This window comes from Aspergillus candidus, assembly GCF_002847045.1.
Source record: "Aspergillus candidus strain CBS 102.13 unplaced genomic scaffold BDW47scaffold_60, whole genome shotgun sequence".
Taxonomy (NCBI): Eukaryota; Fungi; Ascomycota; class Eurotiomycetes; order Eurotiales; family Aspergillaceae; genus Aspergillus; species Aspergillus candidus.
This window is the reverse complement of record NW_020194065.1, coordinates 134,694-155,032: the sequence shown is the minus strand read 5'-3', so window position 1 is coordinate 155,032 and position 20,339 is coordinate 134,694. Positions and strand designations below refer to the sequence as shown.

Genomic DNA, 20,339 nt, shown 5'->3' with positions numbered 1-20,339 from the left:
ACTGCCGCAATCCATGGCCGATCGCGTCGAGTCGAAACAAAAAAAAAAAAAAAAACAACAAAGTATGATAGTAAAAAGAGGAAAATCCAAAAAAAAGGGGCACATCGCTGGAAATGTCACCATCGTGACCCCAGTGGGGAAACCCAAGAACACTTACGAAAGTGACTACTGTAAGGTACTAGAGGTACCAAGGCTCCCTCCCAATGCTTGTTCTGAAATACCGTATTCGTATGTATAATTACACTTCCCCTCCCATCCCTCCCCTGTAATCTACACAATACAATTGTATCGGACATACCCCGTACCATGTCCACCCCTATCCAGGGCGCCCTATCGCTTCGAGATGACGATCATCTGGACCCCAACGCTTTCAAAAGGATCACTTGAGATTATAGCTTCCCCTTTTGATGGAAGGTTTTTCTATCGTGATCCATGAGTCTGCAAGGATAAGCATCCAGCTCCCATTTCCAGAAACTCCGCTGTCCATGCTCCTTGCCACCTGGTTGCCCCTCCATTCCCCCCCAAGTCCACCATGTCCACCATGTCCACCAAGTCCACATGCCCACATGTCCATCCCCAAGAAAAAGGACCTTTAGGGCTGGCTCAGCCTCGCTGTCTCGCCGGGTCGTTTCCGCCCCTCCCGGCCCCGATTTCCCCGGCGGCCACCGTCCCTTCGCCCCGCCGGGGGAATTCAATGCCGATGACCCAGAACAACCTAATAGAAAGATAGCATGGAAATCATAGAAAAATCATAAGGAAAAAATGTGAGGAAAAGAAAGAATCGATACGAACACGTCAGGAACCGAGCAAAGACAGTTCGCGTGGAATGGGTTAAAAATAGCAAGATTCATCAACTGTGGTCGTTTGGTGCGGTATCTTCTGAGAAGGCATGAACAGACGTACTCTCGTGAGGCCTGCCGCTCGCGGCTTGTAATGAGGAAACAGAGTATCAAGGGGAAAAAAAAAGAAAGGGACATAATAGAAAATGAACAAGGCACAAACAACCCTCCTATCCTAAGACGAACTCCCCCCCCTCCAGACAGCCCCCCCTCCCAATTACCCCGTCCTGTCCCGCGGCAGAGACGAGTCATCCATCACCCCGCCATGGAGCGCCGATTCCACCCCTCCCTCGCCTCCGTTTCTGGTCGGCCAATTTCATTATTGCCCAAGGTCTTGCAATCATCAGGGGGAAAAGCAGGAGGAAGATGGAAAACTAAGAAAGGAAAAAGAAAAAGGAATAAAGAAAAGAATATCCGATAGACAAAACATGGCGCTTCAGGACAGGGTCGCGGGGAAAAGAATCACATAAAATAAACAGGGCGGGAAGAGTCACAGAAACAACACCGGTCTCATTTTCAATCAAAGGTCGAGAGAGGAAAATGGAAAAGAGACGCGGAGGAGGCATAAAGGGGGTGACAAAAGATTAGGAAAGAACAAGGGGATAAGAAAGAAAACACAGGATACGATGCAAAAAAAAAAAAAAAAACAAATCATGCAAGAAGACAAAAAAAAAAGGTATCCTTCTCCACTACGAGGTAGACTTCTCCGAGGAACCCGACGCCGGATTGGCAGGAGTTTCGGAACTGGCAGAGGCAGATGCACCTTCGGATTTGGATGCGGGATTGTTCTTCGACTGCGGCCCGGGGGTGCCCTCACGCTCGTTCCGAGTCGAGTCGGGCGACTGCCGGTCTACTTGGTTGGACATATCCCGGTCCTCGTCGGTCTGGTCAAACAGCTCCTCGTCATTCTGCTCCGGGACCACCTCGGTGCCGTCGCCCAACAGGATGATCCGCCCCGAGCGAACACTGAAGCCACGCGCACGATCATTCTCCATGTCGTAATCATCAGGGTTCTCCTCAAACTGGTTCCGGATACCGGGGCCACGGAATTCAGCTGCATCCCCGTTTCTGTCAGTAGGGGCTAGAGGCCGGAGGGTCCTCGAGAGACTTGCCGTACTCGGGCGGGGCACAAGGCCCATCCCCCTTCGCCACCCGCTCGGCGATCTGATTGTACCACTCCTCTTTGGTGCGGCCGTTAAGCAGACCGATCACAACCATGGTCATGTTATCACACCCGACACCACCCGTTTCGCTGTTGGACGCGAGACAGTTGTCCATCATGTTCTCGCAGATCCGGTACAGGTCTTGCTTGGCGGCAATACCGCGACGGACGAACTCGACCACTGCCTGCGAGGATTGGCAGTCCCAGATGCCTATAACCAACCGATTAGCAAAACCGCACATGCAAATAAGTTTCATGTTTCCATCTTGAAGCACAAACCGTCACAGGCAATGACCAGGAACTCATCATCGTCAGTGAGTTCGTGGACGGTCACATCCGGATAAGCCGTCACGATCTGCTGCTCTGGCGACAGATCCGCGCTCTTCTTGAATTCGAAATCACCGATGGCTCGGGACAGGGCCAGGTTGCCGTTCACGCGACCAAAGTCGACGAAGCCTCCGGCGGCGCTGATGCGGGCCTTTTCACCTATAGTCACATTGTCAGAACGTCAACCCACACATAACAGGGAAATGGCTCCCCGAGAAGAAGAAAAAAGCCTACCCTCATTCTGCGGCTTGTGGTCGAAAGACAGGGGCTTTGCGCGACCCTTGACACCGAGGACCGACCGGGAGTCACCAGCGTTGGCCTGTGAGGAATTAGCGACAGTCCGCGATAGTCCGCGACAGGAGGGAAAAGCCGGAAAGAGGATACGCACCACCCAAATTTTGTGCTTGGAGATGACGCTGACGGCCGCAGTGCAGCCAGACACTTCCTCCTCATATTTCGGATCTAGCCGGGTCAGTTCGGAGGCGCTTCGGGGTACGGGATCAAGGCACGAGGGAGGAGTGGGATGGTCGGAGAAAAAAGGTCCCCGGGGACTCTAGAGATGGCGATCAACGAACCTTCCAAGATGGCACGATCGGTCGCCAAAAAGCCGTCCTTCAAAGCCTGCTCGATATCGCCGGATTCAAACGCCTTCTGCTTTGCGACAATCTTGTGGACATTTTCCCCCGCGAACAAGGCTACCTTGTCGCCACCATGCCCGTCGTATACACCGAAGAAGGCCAGACGTTTGTCGGGGTCGGACTGTTGTTGCTTCTCCGAGAACTTCGCTTGCAGGTCGAGGACAGCGGCATGGGCGTCTTCCATACTAATCCGCCAGCCCTGCATGGCCGAAACACCATAGATGCAACATTCATCTTGACCCTCGGAGGAAGTCTACCGGCAAAACGTGATTGATTAGCTAGGGTGGAGTCCAAAGGTGGGTGTGAGCACGTTGGGGGTGACAGATCACGCGGTGCACAGCCGTGAGCGGGAAATTTTCTTCCTGTGGAGGACCCCGCAGGTCGGGATCACCACGCAGCGGCCCCTCAGAGAAGAGGGGAAGAAACGACGACACAACTTGGGATCTGACAATGCATTTTGGAGAAAATCGACAAGAATAAACAAGAATTGGGATATAGCAGAGTAGAAAACAAAAAGATTATTTGGGGAAAGAGGCAAGTAAAAAAGGGAGAGGGAAAAAAAAAATCACATCCTGCCTACACGAGATGGGCAGGCAAGGATCTGATATCGACAATGTGGGGGAGGAAAGGATTCGGAAGGCAGCAGAGACATCGTTTCGCCGGATTTGTTTTTCTTTTGTCTTTCTTCCTCCCCTCTTCCATGAATCTTCGCCTTCTTTCCTCCCTTGTCATGGGTGATTGTTTTGTAGGACACAACTCACCTTATCGACTACGGGCTCGGACAAGGTCTGACCCATGATTTCTAAGGATGGCAATTAAGTGTCAAAAAGGGTAAGACGACAAGCCAGCGACGCGCATATACCACAGAGGGTACAGGAGAGAGGGAGAGAGAGGAAACTGAGGAATCTCGAGAGACCGAGGATGAAGAGAGACGAGGCGGGGGAGGGGGAAGTGGGAAGAAGGGATGTAGAAGAGGAGTTGGAAAAAGAAGAGAAAGAAGAAGGGTAGAAGACCGAAGTGAGGGTCCACAGGAGTAAAAAGCTTTGAGATGTTTGAGTTTGGATAGAGCGAGGAAGAAGGAGAGGGGGGGGGAAGAGAAGAGAAGAGAGAGAGAGAGAGGGAGAAAGAAGAGAATGAGCGAAGCCAAGTCAGGTGGGAGGAGAGAAGGGCAGAATGAGAAGGCCCAGCGCAGGTTTAGGCGGCGTGATCCCACCCTTTCAAGGCGGTCGATCTCTTTGACCTTTTTTTTTTTTTTTTCTTTTTTTCCTTAATTTATTCCTTTTGTATGGAGAAGAAATTATTTAATTAATTATTCTTATTTTTTGAGTCCAAGTTTCTACGTATTCAATACTAATGAATAAGAACCAGAAGAATCATGCTTGAAAATGGAGGGGCCGAGGGAAAACGTGCGACGAAAAGAGATAAAGCGAGAGAACGAATCAATGACGAGCTACACCTGTTTGGATGGTACGAGTGATTCTTCTTCAACAGACCTGTGTAAATCTCCTGGAATACTGTAGGTTATTCAAATGATTGTTACCTGCCTCCTCCTACTTACCATCTAGCCTTGCTTACTCCCTACCTTCTGTATTCAAGGTCGGAACAAAGATCAACCCAGATCGAGGGGATTAAGATTGAGCCTAAGGTTGGATCTGAGTTACCGAAACCAGTCACGAGTCTCAACAAAGCAGAATTTTCAGTATGATCGATGAGATCTTCCCTACTCCCTTTGGATCCAGTGATTGCAAAACCAGATCCTTCTCAACTGGTAGACACATTGAAATTGGTATATGATCCATCTAGAACAACTAGATCGAGTCAATCTCTACTCTGTAGGTATATACCATGAAATCAATCTCCCCAGATCTTGACCTTAGTCAGGTATGGTCACGTACCATACATACCACCCGCCAATCAGGCACCCAGGCAGCACCCATCTGATCTATATCTACTGCCTAATGTCGTCTCACCGTCAGCCTGGTAGGTACTAGGTAGTACCTAGGTACCTGTAGGTACTTACATGCACCCTTGCTTGACCTACATACACTCAGTCAGCCAGCCATGCCCTGCCTTCTCGAGTACATCCCAAAGCAAGGTCCCTCAGGGTAGGCAAGGTGTTGTGTCAAAGAGCGCCGAGAAATCCCTCCCTCGGTTATCCAATCATTTCCTTGGCTCATGAGATAGGAGTTCCCTGGGATCTCAACCCATGGCTGGGGGTAAAAAGATCGAAAGGGAGAAGGATTGGAAAAGAAAGAAATATGGGGATCTTATCTTGCTAGGTTCTAGTAGGTTCAACTTACCTGGTAGTAGGTAACTATGTAGGTAGTTAGCACTGTACCCTACTGGCTTAGTAAGGTCTATGTAAGTTACAATGCACTTTGATTCGTGGACAAATCAATGAAAAACAGTCAAGAATAGTAAAATTGATGATCTCTTGAAGCAGTATGAAGAGGTTGCCAGATTGCAAGAAAGGTTGGAATACAAGTAGTGTGGGAAATGCTCTGCAAGTCAGCTGACATGTTGACCGAATGCAATTCTACATGATTGAGCCCTAACTAGAGAACAAAGCACGAGCCAGTTTGGATAGGTGTAAATTGTATGGAGTCACGATAGTATTAGTAGTAGATGATATTCACTGTTGGTGATAGAAAATATAGCAGAACAAAACAAAATCAACCAAACCAAGTAACCCGTTGAGGATATCATGATGCAAAATGCAAAACCGTCTCATACGCCAAACCATGGATATAACACACACATTGATTTCAGACAAACGCGATATCACCCCGACTCCCCCCCGTCAAGTCGCGCTGCATCCCGCGCCGCTCGCTCAGATCCCTCCCCGCCAACTGCATCATACTCGCCCGAGACAGCCGTCTATCAAACGGGATCGACGAGTCCGAGGGGCTCTTTCGCATCCGCTGCGACCCCATCTCACCCGTAGATCTCTGCACATGAGAACTATCCCAATACCAGCTGTCGCGAGAGAACGGGTTCATGGGGTCGTCGGTCCCGCGGAGGGTGTCTCTAGGCCGGGCACTGCCTAGACTCAACTGGCTTAGGAACCGCGGAAGCGGCGCGATCATTTTGGAGTAGTTCTGGGCGAGACTCGACTGGCTCTGCTCTGTCGGGACTGGGCCTAAAGGTCGGATGACGGGCGACTCCTCCGATAGGGCCTGTAGGTAGGTCGACTGCCGGTGGTCGTCGGTGTAGATGGATGCCGACATTGCGGTGGACCATGGCCGGTCGTGGACGGATCGTCGATGGTCGTCGGTGTAGATGGAGCTGGCAAGGGTATCTGTGTGGCTGGCGTTGCTGCGAGCTCTCTCTAGGGCGCGGATACCTGACGAGTTTGTACGGCTGACCTGGCCGGAAAACATGGGATTCGAGGCGTTTCGGCTTTTGGCTCGGCCGTGCACGAATGCCTCCAGCGAGTCGGACTCGGAGATCGTCATATTATCCGGCTCCACGGTTCGTAGGCTCATGCGCGCTGGGTAGTCGAGGTTACCCCACGCCCGAGGGGGCGGTCGTGGAAACAACGGGGCCAGGTTCCCGACGCCGTTTTCGTCACTCTGTAACGAATCGTGCGTATTCTGCCACGATTTTCGGACTACCCCGTGGCCGGGTGGGCCGAATCCACCGGCACCATGTCCTGCACCGCTGAGCCTCACGGGTAGCCCCGAAGCGACCGAGGACAATCCGCTAGAGCGTCTAGAGTGTCTCTTCGATTTGGACGACGTGACGGAATTTCGCTTCAACGACCTCCGAGGTTGAATCGACTTCAACGGTTCCCGTCGTCTGGTACTCGTGTTGGTTCGCCCGCGCATAGGTGGGCTGCCTTGGAAGGATAAGCGTTTCGGTTGGGTGTGGGTGCCGTCTGCCTGTTTCCCATCTTCTGGCTCTGGATCCCTCAGAGGGGCGAAATCCCACTCGATAGTGGGGCCGGAAAGTGTGGTTTCTTTGCCCGGTCGGTATCGCAGCGGCGCAGTGTCATCAAAAGAGTCCGAATTCCACAGCGGCCCCAGTTCCAACTTCGGCGGTTTCGAGGACGGTGAGTCTCTTCCTACTACGGGAGGCTGGCCTTGGGCGGTCCCTTCGAAAGGCTGGGAGTGCGGTAGGTCCGGATCACACAATGGCCCGCCCTTCTCGTCTGGTAAATGTCCTTCCTCAGGGGTCGTTGCGGTCCGTCTGCGACGCCAGCAGCATAAGAGAAGCACCACGCTGATCACAAACGCCACGGGAATCACGACCGATATAGCAATTATGCCAGCCTTTTTCCCGCGGATACCGCTGCCGCTGTCTTCGTCACGCGAAGTTTTTTCCACGACAGTATTGATAGCGAGCTCCCGGCTATCCTCGGCAGTCCCTTCACGAGCAATCACTCGAATGGCATCCTTGCTCGGGCTAAGGTCGGATGGGGCCTGGCCATACAGAGTCTTGTTGGCAGAGTTATACTGTAGCCATGGGAGCTTTTGGTGGTCCATCTCAACGTCGACATGAACGGAGTCATTGGTGAGCACAGATTGATCGAAAGTGAATTCAAAAAATTCTCCGATAACGGCGTCACAGTCTTTCAAATCGCTGTGGAAGAACTGGGAGTGCTGCAGGCTAACAATCATGGTGGCCATATTCTGATAGGTGTCTGTGACAGTGATCGTCACATTCTGGTCGGTAGAATCTGCGGGAGGGGTTCCGTGGAAAGACAAGGTTTTCTTGTTCAACGAGAGCCAATCTGGTAAATCCACATCGAGCTTGGATAGATCGGCGGGAGCTAGCGCATGGCCGTCCAGCTCCAAGGTTTCGATGAACTCCGGACTCGTAAATTCCTTACCCCTGGTGACAAAGAAAGTCTGCGCACTGTGATTGAATGCGAGAACATGTGGGCTGGCGGTCATCTCGAAAGTCATAGTTGCGGCGCTGAATCCAGCCACATCCGAGGCGACCAGGTTGAACGTGAACGTCTGGGGCCCAACGTTAGGGGTAGTCCCTGTGAACTTAAGCGCCGCCTCATCAAACACGACCCAGGATGGCAAGGGTGCATTCTCTGGCGACGTTCCGTAGTATACAGTTGAAGAGCGTGTGTTGGAGAATGTATCGGAGTCAAACGAGATCGAAAAGGAATCGCCTGAGTGTAGAAGGAACCGGGAGGGCGCAGAGGTAGGGCCGAGCTTTTCAAGCTGTGGAAGCAGAGGCTTCCCAGGTTGTGGCCCATCGTCCGCCGTTACAATGAGAGTGACCTCCATGACGTCGGAGGGCACCGGTCCATTTGAAGCCGTCAGGCCGAATTTCACGGTCCCAGTATCGTCTTTGTTCGGCGTTCCGAATAAAGTCCGGCTTTTGCTGTTCACATGAAGCCATGATGGGGCCTTGGAGAGGGCGTATGTAGTCTCCGAGTCGCTTCCACCAAAGGTGCCTTGGGAGAAGACGAACTGGAATGGTTTCGATACTCGTGCCACCGGAGGTAGTTGTGCATTTACCGGATAACTTAGGTCCAACCTCGCGTTGACACCCAAGAAAAGAAGACCGAGGATTACCAGCGCGATGCGTGCCATGTCTTCAGAATATGAAGACCGAGTCGAGGAAAGTCGACACGCCCACATCGCTTGTCTTCTTGGTCATAGGAAGATCGCCGAATTCAAAGGATAGTTTCGAAAGCAAAGAGAAATTTGGTGAGAGGAAGTTGAACAGGGGTTCAAGAAACGGGCATGACCCGTAGAAAGAGGAGTGCATCGCCCTCAAGGGTGGTCGCGTTGGAGGGAGAATGGGCCCAGGAGCGGCACGAAGGCGTGCAAGCCCCTTCAACAAAGCCATGCCTGGATATGTTTGACGTCAAGGAAGTATGTAGCGCGTGGCTGAAGAAGCTATGTACCGACGCGATAAAGCCCACGCTGCGAAATGCACGGCCCTGCAAGGGATGTCTCGCAGGAACCAAGGGGAACGCGTGCCCAATCACAACTGAGGATCTCAGCCCCGGGACAATCAAGGAAGACTTGACAGGTACGGATTCGAGAAGCCCCTTTTTACCACCCAGTGGGAAGAATCCTTCCCCTCCCCCCTTGGTGTACAGGGACCAAAAGGGACCAGAAGGGACCAGAAGGGCCCAAGGAGGCGCATAGGAGTTATATTAGGTAACCATTCAGGAGCCACCTTCGAGCACGAGAATCATTCGAATTCCGGAGCGCCCAGGCGCGTAGTAGTCGGGGATTTCTTCGCGTTCCTCAAACCCATTTCGCACATACAGAGATCGAGCAGGATCCCTGGCCTTATCGACCCACAGCTGGATAAACTGGCAGCCCTCTTTCCGCAGTCGCTCTTGAATATAGTTCATAAGCTGCATCCCAACACCTTTTTGGCGATATGGCTCAGCAACACATATTTTGTGCAGCAAAGCCGCTCCCTTTTGGCGAACGTAAACCGCATAGGCGATCAACGACGGGCCAGTACTTGGTGGTCCGCTGGTCGCATACAAGACCCTAGTGTTGGGTTTCTTCCTCCAAAGCTCTTCACCAAAGGGAAACGCCTCATTCGTGGGAAAGGTCTTTTTCTCGACGCGTGCAATCTGAGCAAGGATCGTGCATGCTTGGCCCTTGTCCAAAGAATGGATGTCTGATATGATTAAGTTCTCACACATTCCTGCGAGCCCCTCCAGGGTCTACATTCAAGACGGGATCTGTCTGGGAGGCAGGGAAAGAAGTCTGAACCAGTACTCCGGAACGAGTCTGCTAACCTGAATGGAGATGGAATTCTGGATGAATATTGAACCTCAAAAATGAATAAATTATGCTCCGACGGCGCGCTGTTGACCTTACCGTATCCGTCTTAGCGCAGTATTATGAACATGGAAATAACTATCTTACATAAACAGCACAATCCACCGCCCTTCAAACCAACTTATGTCTGATATGTTCAGGCGCGTTGTAATCAATACTGGGTTGAACTCTCCTAAACATTATTAGTTCGAAAGGTCTGGAATAGACCGCCTGAAAGATAAGATAAAATGCCACCGCAGTCCGATGACAAGCGCCAGGCCGCTCGAGAGGTGATTGACATTCTTCACGAGATCTCAACGCTCCTGGTGCGTGACGGCCCCATTCCCGATTTGCGCTCTGTCTCCATAACCTTCACTTGGCTAACCTCGGATATAGAACACCGATCTGGATCGCACTGAGCTCTCTCTGTGTGTCTCTTTGATTGAGAATGGTGTTAATCCGGATGCGCTCGCTGTGGGTTTTCCTATGCCGGCTAGTTCTGGAGTCATTGTGAAACTAATAGGGTTGATCGGACCATGTAGACGGTGATTAAGGACCTACGAAAGGAGTCGGTTCCTACTCCCCGTGGGTTTCCGAATGAGCAGGATTGATCTTGTTTTGTCGTCTTCTCTTGCCTACATTTGTTCCCCTTACACTTTCAAGATCCATTGGGGCTTCTTTCGCCATTGGGAGTGTTTTTAGAGATACCCACTGTTATGCGCCGCTGATGAAATTCAAAAGGAAAGAAAAAAGGAAAAGAAATGGATTATTAAAAATCTTTACTGAATTACTAGCACATGCTTAAAAACAAACGGTTGCACACTTTCAGTGTATCCCCGCATAATTATCTGGTATCATCAATATCAAGACTATATGAAAGGAAAAGGGGACCGATAGCCATCCACTAGCGATACGCAGAAGGCCAAGCAAAAGATAAATGCTGGGAGGGTTTGACCTACGACTTGCTAGCATCTTCGGTCTTATTGTCCTTTGATGCAGCGTCTCCAGTCGTGGCCTCGGTGTTATCCTTCTTGGTACGGCTGCCCTCGTCCGCAGGAGAGTTTTCCTTGGGCTTGGGGTCTTTTTCGTCATCGCTGTCGCCCAGGCTGAACGGATCATTATCCGCAACAGGGGACGGTTCCATAGTGGAGAGAGGTTGCCATTTGCTGGATTTGCCTCCTCCAGCGGAAGGGTTCTGCTTTGACGACGCGGGTGCGCTGTAGCGATCATTGATCTCAGTAGGGGGTCCCTCCTGGAAAGAAACCTTACGCCTGTCTGGCGAGGGCGACGAACGCTTGGACAGGTTCGAGCCCGCCAGCGGCCTTGGGGGCCGGGGCGGAGGTGCTACAGCCGAGGTCAATAAACATGGCGCATAAAAGGACACAAGACAAGTACACAGGATCTACATACCTTCTCCATCTCTCAACTCGAGCGCAGAGAAATCATCACTCAACAGTTGCGGATCGGCATCATAACGTTCGCGGTCCCCACTGCGACGGCCCATGTCTCCACTGCGTCTCGCGCGGCTGTACTCTGCCTCGCGATGATTGTGCGAAGCCTGTGGGCCATCTTCCTCTTCACCATCGATTCGCTTTTTGAGATCTTGAAACCAGCCAGAGACTTTTGTTTGGGTATCGAAGAAACCTTTGCGGAGGTTATCACGAATCACAGGAAGATCATCTATCGACAGTTCGGTTAGCTAGGAAACGCCACGGGCAAGGAAATATAAGTACCATCGAAGAAGCTGTATTCTCTCTCGTCTGACAAGTCACTCCCCCTTCTCGGTCTCTCAGAGTATGGCTGCTGAGTCGGCGGCGCACGGCGATTGTAATGCTCAGCCAATTGACGGGCATACAATTCATCTGCCTCCAATTGTCTTTGGGCTGCAGTAGGGCGCGGGGGTTTCGGAGGGGCAGTATCCGCGGCACTCGGATCAGTCATCCCTAGAAGCGTATGGTTAGCCTAACTGAAGGCCGAGGCTTGATGCTCAAGTAACCACCAACCGAGTAGAGCATGGAAGGCTCGTTCCACATCCCAACCACTCGCCACCAGGACGGCCTTCACGACTGACCCCTCGATGGATGGGAATGCCTCTTTGAGGGTATTTTCAGCCTGTTGTTGGGGACTCAATGGGCGAGGTGGCTTTGGAGGGGCATTCTGCTGAGAGGTAGAGCCCGATGTCACGCCCGATTCCTGGGGTTCATCGTCGAAGTCCAAAGGCCGTGCCGTGGTCGGAGATTCCGGCTTAGGGCTGATCGGTCCGGAAGGCTTGCTGGGGGTCTATCATCTCCAAATCAGCAACCACATTACGACCGCTGTGGGGTAAAGAGGGGGTTGAACATACACTCCTATCTTCCTCCGACATGGTGAGCGCGGAACAATAACGAAGAGGATCCGAAAATGGAAAGTATTCAGAAAGTATTAAACCTAGTTGTAAAAGGTATTTTTAAAAAAAAACTCCAGCTATAAGGACAGAGTGGGGGGTTGTAAATGAGCCTCACAGGCAGACGGCAATCTAGGCGGAAGATCAGTAACAAGTAGTCCGTTCCATACAGAGTGACGGGAAGCTCCAACTAGTTAGTGCTGCTCAGCCACTCTCGATGCGCAGTGACGTTGGGTCCCACGTGATGTCGAAACGATGATTACCTCAGCGGGATTTTGAGTACGATTGATATTCGGATGGAAACAATTGATGTAGAGCTTCGTCTGTTCCCCCATGGTTCTGGCATACGGTTGATTTGACGCAGGTGTCGACTCTGCGTTTCAAGATGGATCAATTGCACCTGCTAATTGACGACGGATTATATCTCGGTTGAAAATTAAGCGATTGTTAGCATTGCCGTGCGGACGCGGAAGATCAATACTACCTCTGCTGTCGCGCATTTCGATGCTAGGTATTAGAAAATGGCTTCCGAATTGGATCTCTCGTCTACTTTTATCCCATCACTATACAAGCCTGCGGCTTTGTTGCCGATAGCAAGACATAGAAAAAGCCTACTCTACCTGGCGGAGACCTACCCTGTCACCATAGTTGTTGGGCAGACGGGGAGTGGAAAAACGACACAGTTACCACAGTATCTCGAGCAAGTGGGATGGTGTGCAGATGGAAAAGCCATCGCGGTGACGCAAGTCAGTTGTCCCCTCTCTCTATCTACTTTCTCCCTTTTCTTATTCCTAAGCTAAATGAACGCAGCCGCGCAGAGTCGCTGCCACCACTGTGGCAGCAAGGGTGGCTGAGGAAATGCGATGCAAGCTTGGTGAAGAGGTGGGCTATTCGATTCGCTTCGAGGACCTTACTTCTGCTTCTACCAGAATTAAGTTTCTGACGGACGGAATGCTCCTTCGGGAGGCCCTTGTGGATCCTCTGTTGTCACGGTATTCAGTGATCATGGTGGATGAAGCGCATGAAAGATCCCTCAGTACTGATATCCTCTTGGGTATCCTTAAGAAGATCATGAAGAGGCGTCCAGAGCTGAGAATCGTGGTCAGTAGTGCGACCCTCCAAGCGGAGGATTTTCTACGCTTCTTCGCCGGCGACGAGTTCCAAAATGGAGCGGACTCTGAGGATCTTGGAGGCAGCGTTGGGCGCATCATCAGTCTGGAAGGTCGAATGTACCCGGTGGACATACTGTTTCTCGAGTCCCCTGCAGAAGACTACGTTGAACGGGCCGTCAGAACGGTGTTTGATATTCATCTGCAAGAGGCCGAAGGCGATGTCTTGTTATTCCTAACAGGCCGCGAAGAGATTGACACTGCCATCCAGTTGATTTCGGAGCGTGCGGCGACTCTTCATCCAAAGGCGCAATCAATACTCCCTCTGCCACTTTATGCCGGTCTTACGACAGACCAACAAATGTACGTGTTTGAACCGGCCCCGGAGAACACACGCAAGGTCATCGTGTCTACGAACATCGCCGAAGCATCAGTGACAATCAACGGCATCGTGTACGTCGTTGATTGCGGATTTGCCAAATTAAGAGCCTACAACCCCACGACAGGCATCGAGACTTTGACAGGCGTACCTATATCGAAGGCAGCGGCGGTCCAACGTGCTGGGCGAGCGGGAAGAACCAAGCCTGGAAAATGCTTCCGCCTTTATACGCAGCAGGCATACGAGCAGCTCCCAGACGCGACAGTTCCTGAAATTCAGCGATCCAACCTGGCTCCCGTGGTCATGCAGCTCAAAGCCCTTGGGATAGACAACATAGTCCGCTTCGACTTCTTGACGCCGCCGCCGTCCCACCTTGTGATCCGTGCGTTTGAGCTCCTGTACTCCCTAGGTGCAGTTGATGATCATGCCAAGCTCACCAAGCCCCTGGGGATGCGAATGGCCGAATTGGCGGTTGAGCCGATGATGGCCAAGGTCCTCCTCTCGGCACAGACCTTTGGCTGCTTGAGCGAGATCCTCACAATTGCAGCTATGGTCAGCCTCCAAGGGACCGTGTGGGTCCAGCATGAAGGCGACCGAAAATCATCAGAAAGCTGTCGCCGGAAATTCGCAGTCGAAGAAGGGGATCACCTGACGTATCTCAACGTGTATCAAGCGTTCGTCACCAAAGGGAAGAAAGACTCCAAGTGGTGTCGGGATAATCTTCTGAACTATCGGTCTCTGCAGCGGGCAGTGAGCATCAGGGCTCAGCTGAAACGGTATCTGGAACGCTTCGGCATCCAGGTCGACGAAACTCTCTCCCGACAGTCGCAAAAGGATCTGGGGAAACCATCTGAGCAGATCCAGCGATGTCTTACCACTGGCTATTTCGCCCATGCAGCAAAGATGCAGCCCGACGGCACCTTCAAGACAGTCACAGGTGGCCTTACTCTCTATGCGCACCCCAGCTCGTTGATGTTTGTATGTTCTCGAGGTACCTTCCGCTTTGTCTCATGCTTTTTGCTAATAGCTTGCAGAATCGAAAAGCCGACTGGGTCATTTTCCACGAGATCCTACAAACAGGCGAGAAGACTTTCATCCGAGATGTCACGAAGATCGAAAAGGGCTATCTACTCGAATATGCTCCAAATTATTATAAAGTGAATTAATCTGACTCTACGAGAGTGCTTATGGCAGGCGATGAGCAAGCAGATGTTTTACTATAGATTTTGTGTCTCTAGAATGGCTTAATTGGCCAGCTAAATGTTTATCAGCTGCGACACCAGCCACTTTTAACGTTGGTTCAAAGACGATAGATAGAGTCTTCCCAATTTCACTAAGTAAATGCACTATGAATCAGCACTGTAGAATTTGTCTTGTTGCTGTTGCTGTTGTTGTAGAGTCTACTTGACGTGTGTTGTAATGAAAGAAGAGGAATTATCACTCGATTACAGAAGATAGTGTGGTATCCTTGGCTTTATTACGCGACTATATCCAGTGCGACATTTATTATGTCGTCGGTAGAGGTGAAATTCAGGAAAGAGGAAGACAGTGTAGTGATAGAGAAAGCGCCGACGTCATGGTCCTGGCGGGCACCCATTGTTTTTCTCTCGGCGCGGAGAACATCTTACTGATTCCTCCACCCACAGTCTATAAGCTATCACTCTATCCTCAAGACTCGAAGGCTTCTGCTCATAGATTCGAGGCAGAGCTGCCATCCATACTGATCTTATAAACTATCAAAGCACACCCAAATGTCCGGGCACAACCACGATCACGGCCACGGCGGCCATTGCCACGCGGAGGGCCATGACCATTCCAATGATATCACACCTGCAATTCAATCGCTTCTTTACTCACAGATCCAGTTCGATTCTATTACCACGCTAAATGGTACTGCCACTCATATGAATTGATTCCATTATCTGTACGTGCGGTTTTTGCCCCCAGGACACTGCTAACAAGGTTGCAGAGGCAGCTCCGAATTCTGGGGCTAAGATTGTACAAAAAACGTGGAATGAACGGCTGAACGATGAGCCGGAACTCGAGAGCGATGCTGACGAGCAGCTTCTGATGTACATCCCGTATGTTGATACCTTTTCTGTTTCTCTTTGGATCGGCCTTCGCGTTGTTCTTTCTGTCCGCGAATGCTGGATCACCCCGCCAAAATGCCCCTCATCTGTCCCCGCGGAAATGACATTTCAATAGCATCACCCTATCGAAGAATGGTTGCACACAGGTTTTTTATTTTTGTCAAATCATAAAGTAGATACTAATTCCTCCCCGCAGATTTGCAGGCCAAGTCAAAGTCCACTCTCTTCTCATTTACACCGCGCCGACATCCTCCGCCCCCAAGACGTTAAAGCTTTTCAAAAACCGCGATGACCTCGATTTCTCAACGGCATCCGATCTCAAACCCGTACAGACCGTCGAGGTCCCACAGCCTGTCCCGGGGGCAGATGTCTTCGAGCTACCGCTGAACCGTGCCCATTGGAACGCCACTACCTCGATGACCCTGTTCTTCGAGGACAACTGGAGCGATGGCGAGGAGGATGTAACTAAGGTCGGCTACATTGGTTTTAAGGGCCAGTTCATGGCTTTGAGTCGGGAACCTATTAGCTTTCTCTACGAGGCCGCAGCGAATCCTGGTGACCATGTCTCCATTCAGGGAGTCAATGATATTGGCGGGAGGATTATGCCTGGTCAATGAGGGAATGGTGGGAAGTTCTGGATGGAATACCCTGGTTTTAATCACGTTTTAGCACGGTGCATTTTCTTCATACCGGATAACTACAAAAAGAAAAGAAAAAAGGGAGAAAGAGAGAATAAAATCGCGAAGGGAATGAGGGAACTCATATCAATAGTCGGATTGCAGAGCCGGACGTCTAGCTGGGTGACTAGTGAATTGACAGACAAGTCTCAATTGCCGGTGTATACAAATGTAGGGAAAGAAAACCAACAGGAATGCAATCGGGGAGAAACAACCAACGCCAGAAATGCTTTGCTCCGATGATCTATACCGCGTGTTTATAGTTTCCAAGCTTTCAACTGCGCAACGAATGTATATCAATCAGGAAGCGAGCATTGCGCCCTGTGGCTCAGACCTCGCTCTTTCTTCGACCGGAGGTTCATCCTCCTCTGGCCCTCTCACCGGTTGTCCCACAGGAGCATTCGGTAAAACAACGGGGCCCTGCCTCTCGCGCTGTAAGCTGGCCAATTCATCCTCAACCTCATCCTCATCTTGCGCCGACAGCCGACCCGCGAGCATCTCGGTAATTTCCTGCACCCCCATGTGGTCAGATTCTAGTACAATCTCACATAAACAAGGACATCCCATACCTCTTGATAAGCCCTCGCATCATCCGTTTCACCCATCAGCTTCTCAACACCTTCAATACCACCCATCTCCTTGTGAATCGCCTGGAGCACTTCAGTCCCCTGCTGCAAACCAAGCAAGACGCTCTTCTGGACGAGCGCAAACTCGACGTCGTTGACCAGTTTTTCCAGGGTCTCCAGCTGGCTGTCTGTTTTGGCCAGGAGCGATTCTTGGTATTTCTTGCGGCGCAGGGCGAGCAGCGCTCGCCTTCGATCATTCTGAGCTAGGCATTTCTTGGCGATCTCTGTTTCGCGGTCTGTTAGACCGGTAATGCGTCTTTGGTATTGGCGGAGTTTGTCGCGCTGGTTTTTTAGGTCGAGGATTGCCCTGGGGAAGAGACGTTGTGGTTAGCGGGCTGGCCTGCTTTTGATGGGGCTGGTGCCGTTGCATATGAACGTATGGGAGGAACAGAAAGGCAGTGTGGTGCACGTGATTCAAGTCAATGAGTAGAAGCTTACCGGTCCTGTGCCGAAATCTTATGAGAGCTGGAGGTGTTCCCCATTGCATCGCATCCTGGCAAGAGTCCGTATGGAGCAGACGTGACTCCGGAGGTAGACTGATCGATAAGTCGATAACTCCGGGGTAGTATGTCATGTAACGCTGTATGTAATGTATGGTTCCATACCATACGCCAAATACTGGGAGGTGTGGAGCCCTGGCTGGAAATGATTGTCGGTGCATCAATTCTCCGGTCCCGCCCAATTTTGTAGAAAATCGACCAAGTCGGAAGTAAGTCAACGGCCTCAATATCCACAGCAGGAAAGCGGGACTTCGAAACTTGGAAATGCGTCGCGGGGGCAGGACGACCCTGAGGCAAGGCCTCGATAAAGAGGTGAGCTTTTTGGCAATTTTTCGGACCCATCGCGCCTTCATCTCACTAATTGCTTCATCCGCAGATCTACCAAATTGTGCGCAAAATCGTCGACGACCATGCCGATGATACTCAGTTTCGTCTTTCGGTCCCGGTGATCCTCGATGCGATCAAGCGGTCTAATTCCAGCTTGAATCGGAAGCCCAAGAAAATGCTGGAAGACAGCATTGAGCGAGTGGTGGATGTTATGAAAGCCGACATGGGCGACGATGAAAACGATTCTGTGAATGGTGATTTTGAGGGCTTGGAGGACCAGTTGGACCAACCGGCTGCTGTGGTATGAAATTTATTTTCTGGACTGGAGAGCGCTGTTATCATCACAAGCGGATTATAGAGGTTTAGGAGGGCGCTGACTGAACAGGAATCCAACTCCCTCAACAGAAGCATCGTCGGCATGTGGAACACGGGCTCAAAGACCCAAAAGTCAAATGAAACCAGCAACGCCGATGCGCCCCCCGCATCGGCCCCATCCTCGAGCAAACGGCGTCAAAAGGGCGACGAATCCCACTCGTCAAAGCGACGCAAGGCCGACACTGCCATTGATCGATCCCCTCCGACGCACGTGAGCCTCAGCGACTTGGGCGGACTGGAGGATGTCGTTCAGGACTTGGGTGACCTGGTGATTCTGCCGATGACTCGGCCACAGGTCTATTTGGCATCCAATGTGCAGCCTCCCCGCGGTGTGTTGCTGCACGGTCCGCCCGGCTGCGGTAAAACGATGATAGCAAATGCGTTTGCAGCGGAGCTGGGCGTGCCGTTCATCTCGATCTCTGCCCCCTCGATCGTTTCCGGAATGTCGGGCGAGTCGGAGAAGGCGTTGCGCGAGCACTTTGATGAGGCGAAGCGGATAGCACCGTGTCTGATCTTCATTGATGAGATCGATGCGATCACCCCTAAGCGAGAGAGTGCGCAGAGGGAGATGGAGAAGCGGATTGTTGCGCAGCTGCTCACATGCATGGATGACTTAGCCTTGGAGAAAACAGACGGGAAACCGGTGATCGTCCTTGCGGCTACCAACCGGCCAGACAGCTTGGACGCAGCCTTGCGCCGGGGAGGCCGGTTCGACAAGGAGATCAACATGACGGTGCCTTCGGAGCCGGTCAGGGAGCAGATCCTGCGAGCCCTGACGCGCAAGATGCGCCTAGCAGACGATCTGGACTTTAAGACCCTGGCCAAACGGACGCCCGGATTCGTGGGTGCTGATCTCAACGATTTGGTTTCTACCGCCGGCTCCACGGCGATCAAAAGATATCTAGAAATACTCAAAGCCAACACCGGTGAAGAAATGGACCTCGAGGAGTCAGATGATGGTGTGAGCCCCAAGGTCAAGGAGCTGCGTCGCCTCATCACGCACGCCAAGGAAACCCCAATCGGAGCGGAGGCAGAGGTCGTCTTCGTCTCGAACGCAGACTTCTTCGTCGCACTCCCCAAGATCCAGCCGTCGTCCAAGCGCGAAGGCTTTGCGACAATCCCCGACACAACCTGGGCAGACATCGGCGCTCTGGGCGGCGTTCGCGACGAGCTCGCCACCGCGATCGTCGAGCCGATCCAAGAACCCGATATGTACGCCCGCGTCGGCATCACCGCTCCGACAGGCGTCCTCCTCTGGGGTCCTCCAGGCTGCGGTAAGACGCTCCTAGCCAAGGCCGTGGCGAACGAGTCGCGCGCAAACTTCATCAGCGTCAAGGGGCCAGAGCTGCTCAACAAGTTCGTGGGCGAGTCCGAGCGTGCCGTGCGGCAAGTCTTCGTGCGCGCCCGCTCGTCCGTCCCCTGCGTTATCTTCTTCGACGAGCTGGACGCTCTCGTCCCCCGTCGCGACGACACCCTCTCCGAGGCTTCCGCCCGTGTTGTGAACACCTTGCTCACGGAGCTCGACGGCCTGGGCAGTGACCGGCAAGGCATCTACGTGATTGCGGCTACCAACCGGCCCGATATCATCGATCCCGCCATGCTGCGTCCCGGCCGTCTGGAGACCCTCCTCTTCGTTAACCTGCCGAGTCCTCTCGAGCGGGTCGAGATCCTGCAGACGCTCGTCCGCAACCTGTCCATCGACTTCTCTGAAGATCTCAGGCGGTTGGCGGAGGAGTGTGAAGGGTTCAGTGGTGCCGACTTGGGCAGTCTGCTGCGTCGTGCTGGTTACTGCGCCATTAAGAGACGGGATTCTATCAAGTTCGAAGACTTCGTCACTGCCAAACCTTTTATCCGACCCAGTGTTACGGACCTCAAGAAGTACGAAAAGCTGCGGAGGGATTGGAGCGGTGGTGTTGTTTAGATGTATAGATTTCTTCTTCCTTTATCTTGTTTATACCAGTGTTTTTTATTGTTTTGTATAAAAGGGGGGTTATAAAATTAGACGGCTTCATGTTAATGAGACAAGACTTATTTGCGTGCAGATGCCCTTTAATTCAAACAATGGCTGGCCTGCTCAGGCTCCCTGGTTGTCACCAGGCGACAAGTATTGCTTCGGCCTATTGTATTGATTTCCTAGACAAAGCATACGAAAGGTAGT

The 20,339-nt window shown here is 51.9% G+C and overlaps 10 protein-coding genes across 10 annotated transcripts; 4 read left to right on the top strand and 6 right to left on the bottom strand.

Annotated features, from left to right (window-relative positions):
* Positions 1–303: 303 nt before the first annotated feature.
* Positions 304–1,010, bottom strand: BDW47DRAFT_111987 (uncharacterized protein). The gene has a single exon (XM_024814072.1). It carries the CDS (start codon positions 975–977, stop codon positions 750–752), a length of 228 nt encoding a protein of 75 aa, XP_024668634.1. The 5' UTR covers positions 978–1,010; the 3' UTR covers positions 304–749.
* Positions 1,011–1,469: 459 nt separating this feature from the next.
* Positions 1,470–4,055, bottom strand: BDW47DRAFT_111983 (PP2C family serine/threonine-protein phosphatase). The gene is made up of 6 exons (XM_024814071.1): positions 3,728–4,055; positions 2,904–3,219; positions 2,717–2,790; positions 2,563–2,647; positions 2,281–2,487; positions 1,470–2,212 (listed from the first exon to the last, which is right to left on the bottom strand). The coding sequence occupies exons 1-6, from the start codon at positions 3,761–3,763 to the stop codon at positions 1,911–1,913; spliced, it is 1,020 nt and encodes a 339-aa protein (XP_024668633.1). The 5' UTR covers positions 3,764–4,055; the 3' UTR covers positions 1,470–1,910.
* Positions 4,056–5,731: 1,676 nt separating this feature from the next.
* BDW47DRAFT_128936 (putative transmembrane glycoprotein) lies at positions 5,732–8,518 on the bottom strand (the record flags this gene model as incomplete). Its single annotated transcript, XM_024816923.1, has 1 exon — positions 5,732–8,518. The coding sequence occupies one exon, from the start codon at positions 8,516–8,518 to the stop codon at positions 5,732–5,734; it is 2,787 nt and encodes a 928-aa protein (XP_024668632.1).
* A 480-nt stretch (positions 8,519–8,998) lies between these two features.
* BDW47DRAFT_111979 (GNAT family N-acetyltransferase) lies at positions 8,999–9,660 on the bottom strand. The gene has a single exon (XM_024814070.1). The coding sequence runs from the start codon at positions 9,595–9,597 to the stop codon at positions 9,103–9,105; it is 495 nt and encodes a 164-aa protein (XP_024668631.1). The 5' UTR covers positions 9,598–9,660; the 3' UTR covers positions 8,999–9,102.
* Positions 9,661–9,899: 239 nt separating this feature from the next.
* On the top strand, positions 9,900–10,449 carry BDW47DRAFT_111978 (mitotic-spindle organizing protein 1). Its single transcript, XM_024814069.1, has 3 exons — positions 9,900–10,041; positions 10,112–10,189; positions 10,258–10,449. Exons 1-3 carry the CDS (start codon positions 9,964–9,966, stop codon positions 10,324–10,326), a joined length of 225 nt encoding a protein of 74 aa, XP_024668630.1. The 5' UTR covers positions 9,900–9,963; the 3' UTR covers positions 10,327–10,449.
* A 21-nt stretch (positions 10,450–10,470) lies between these two features.
* On the bottom strand, positions 10,471–12,241 carry BDW47DRAFT_111975 (uncharacterized protein). The gene is made up of 5 exons (XM_024814068.1): positions 12,060–12,241; positions 11,719–11,995; positions 11,449–11,658; positions 11,126–11,395; positions 10,471–11,059 (listed from the first exon to the last, which is right to left on the bottom strand). Exons 1-5 carry the CDS (start codon positions 12,078–12,080, stop codon positions 10,671–10,673), a joined length of 1,167 nt encoding a protein of 388 aa, XP_024668629.1. The 5' UTR covers positions 12,081–12,241; the 3' UTR covers positions 10,471–10,670.
* A 182-nt stretch (positions 12,242–12,423) lies between these two features.
* Positions 12,424–14,870, top strand: BDW47DRAFT_76291 (putative ATP dependent RNA helicase). Its single transcript, XM_024819795.1, has 3 exons — positions 12,424–12,844; positions 12,909–14,564; positions 14,621–14,870. The coding sequence occupies exons 1-3, from the start codon at positions 12,620–12,622 to the stop codon at positions 14,750–14,752; spliced, it is 2,013 nt and encodes a 670-aa protein (XP_024668628.1). The 5' UTR covers positions 12,424–12,619; the 3' UTR covers positions 14,753–14,870.
* Positions 14,871–15,240: 370 nt separating this feature from the next.
* On the top strand, positions 15,241–16,498 carry BDW47DRAFT_76261 (PITH domain-containing protein). Its single transcript, XM_024819793.1, has 3 exons — positions 15,241–15,476; positions 15,556–15,667; positions 15,873–16,498. The coding sequence occupies exons 1-3, from the start codon at positions 15,338–15,340 to the stop codon at positions 16,291–16,293; spliced, it is 672 nt and encodes a 223-aa protein (XP_024668627.1). The 5' UTR covers positions 15,241–15,337; the 3' UTR covers positions 16,294–16,498.
* Positions 16,499–16,624: 126 nt separating this feature from the next.
* On the bottom strand, positions 16,625–17,496 carry BDW47DRAFT_76281 (ESCRT-III subunit protein VPS20). The gene is made up of 3 exons (XM_024819794.1): positions 17,418–17,496; positions 16,923–17,286; positions 16,625–16,863 (listed from the first exon to the last, which is right to left on the bottom strand). The coding sequence occupies exons 1-3, from the start codon at positions 17,459–17,461 to the stop codon at positions 16,654–16,656; spliced, it is 618 nt and encodes a 205-aa protein (XP_024668626.1). The 5' UTR covers positions 17,462–17,496; the 3' UTR covers positions 16,625–16,653.
* A 204-nt stretch (positions 17,497–17,700) lies between these two features.
* BDW47DRAFT_76256 (putative AAA family ATPase/60S ribosome export protein Rix7) lies at positions 17,701–20,228 on the top strand. Its single transcript, XM_024819792.1, has 3 exons — positions 17,701–17,791; positions 17,856–18,107; positions 18,192–20,228. Exons 1-3 carry the CDS (start codon positions 17,744–17,746, stop codon positions 20,100–20,102), a joined length of 2,211 nt encoding a protein of 736 aa, XP_024668625.1. The 5' UTR covers positions 17,701–17,743; the 3' UTR covers positions 20,103–20,228.
* Positions 20,229–20,339: the final 111 nt, after the last annotated feature.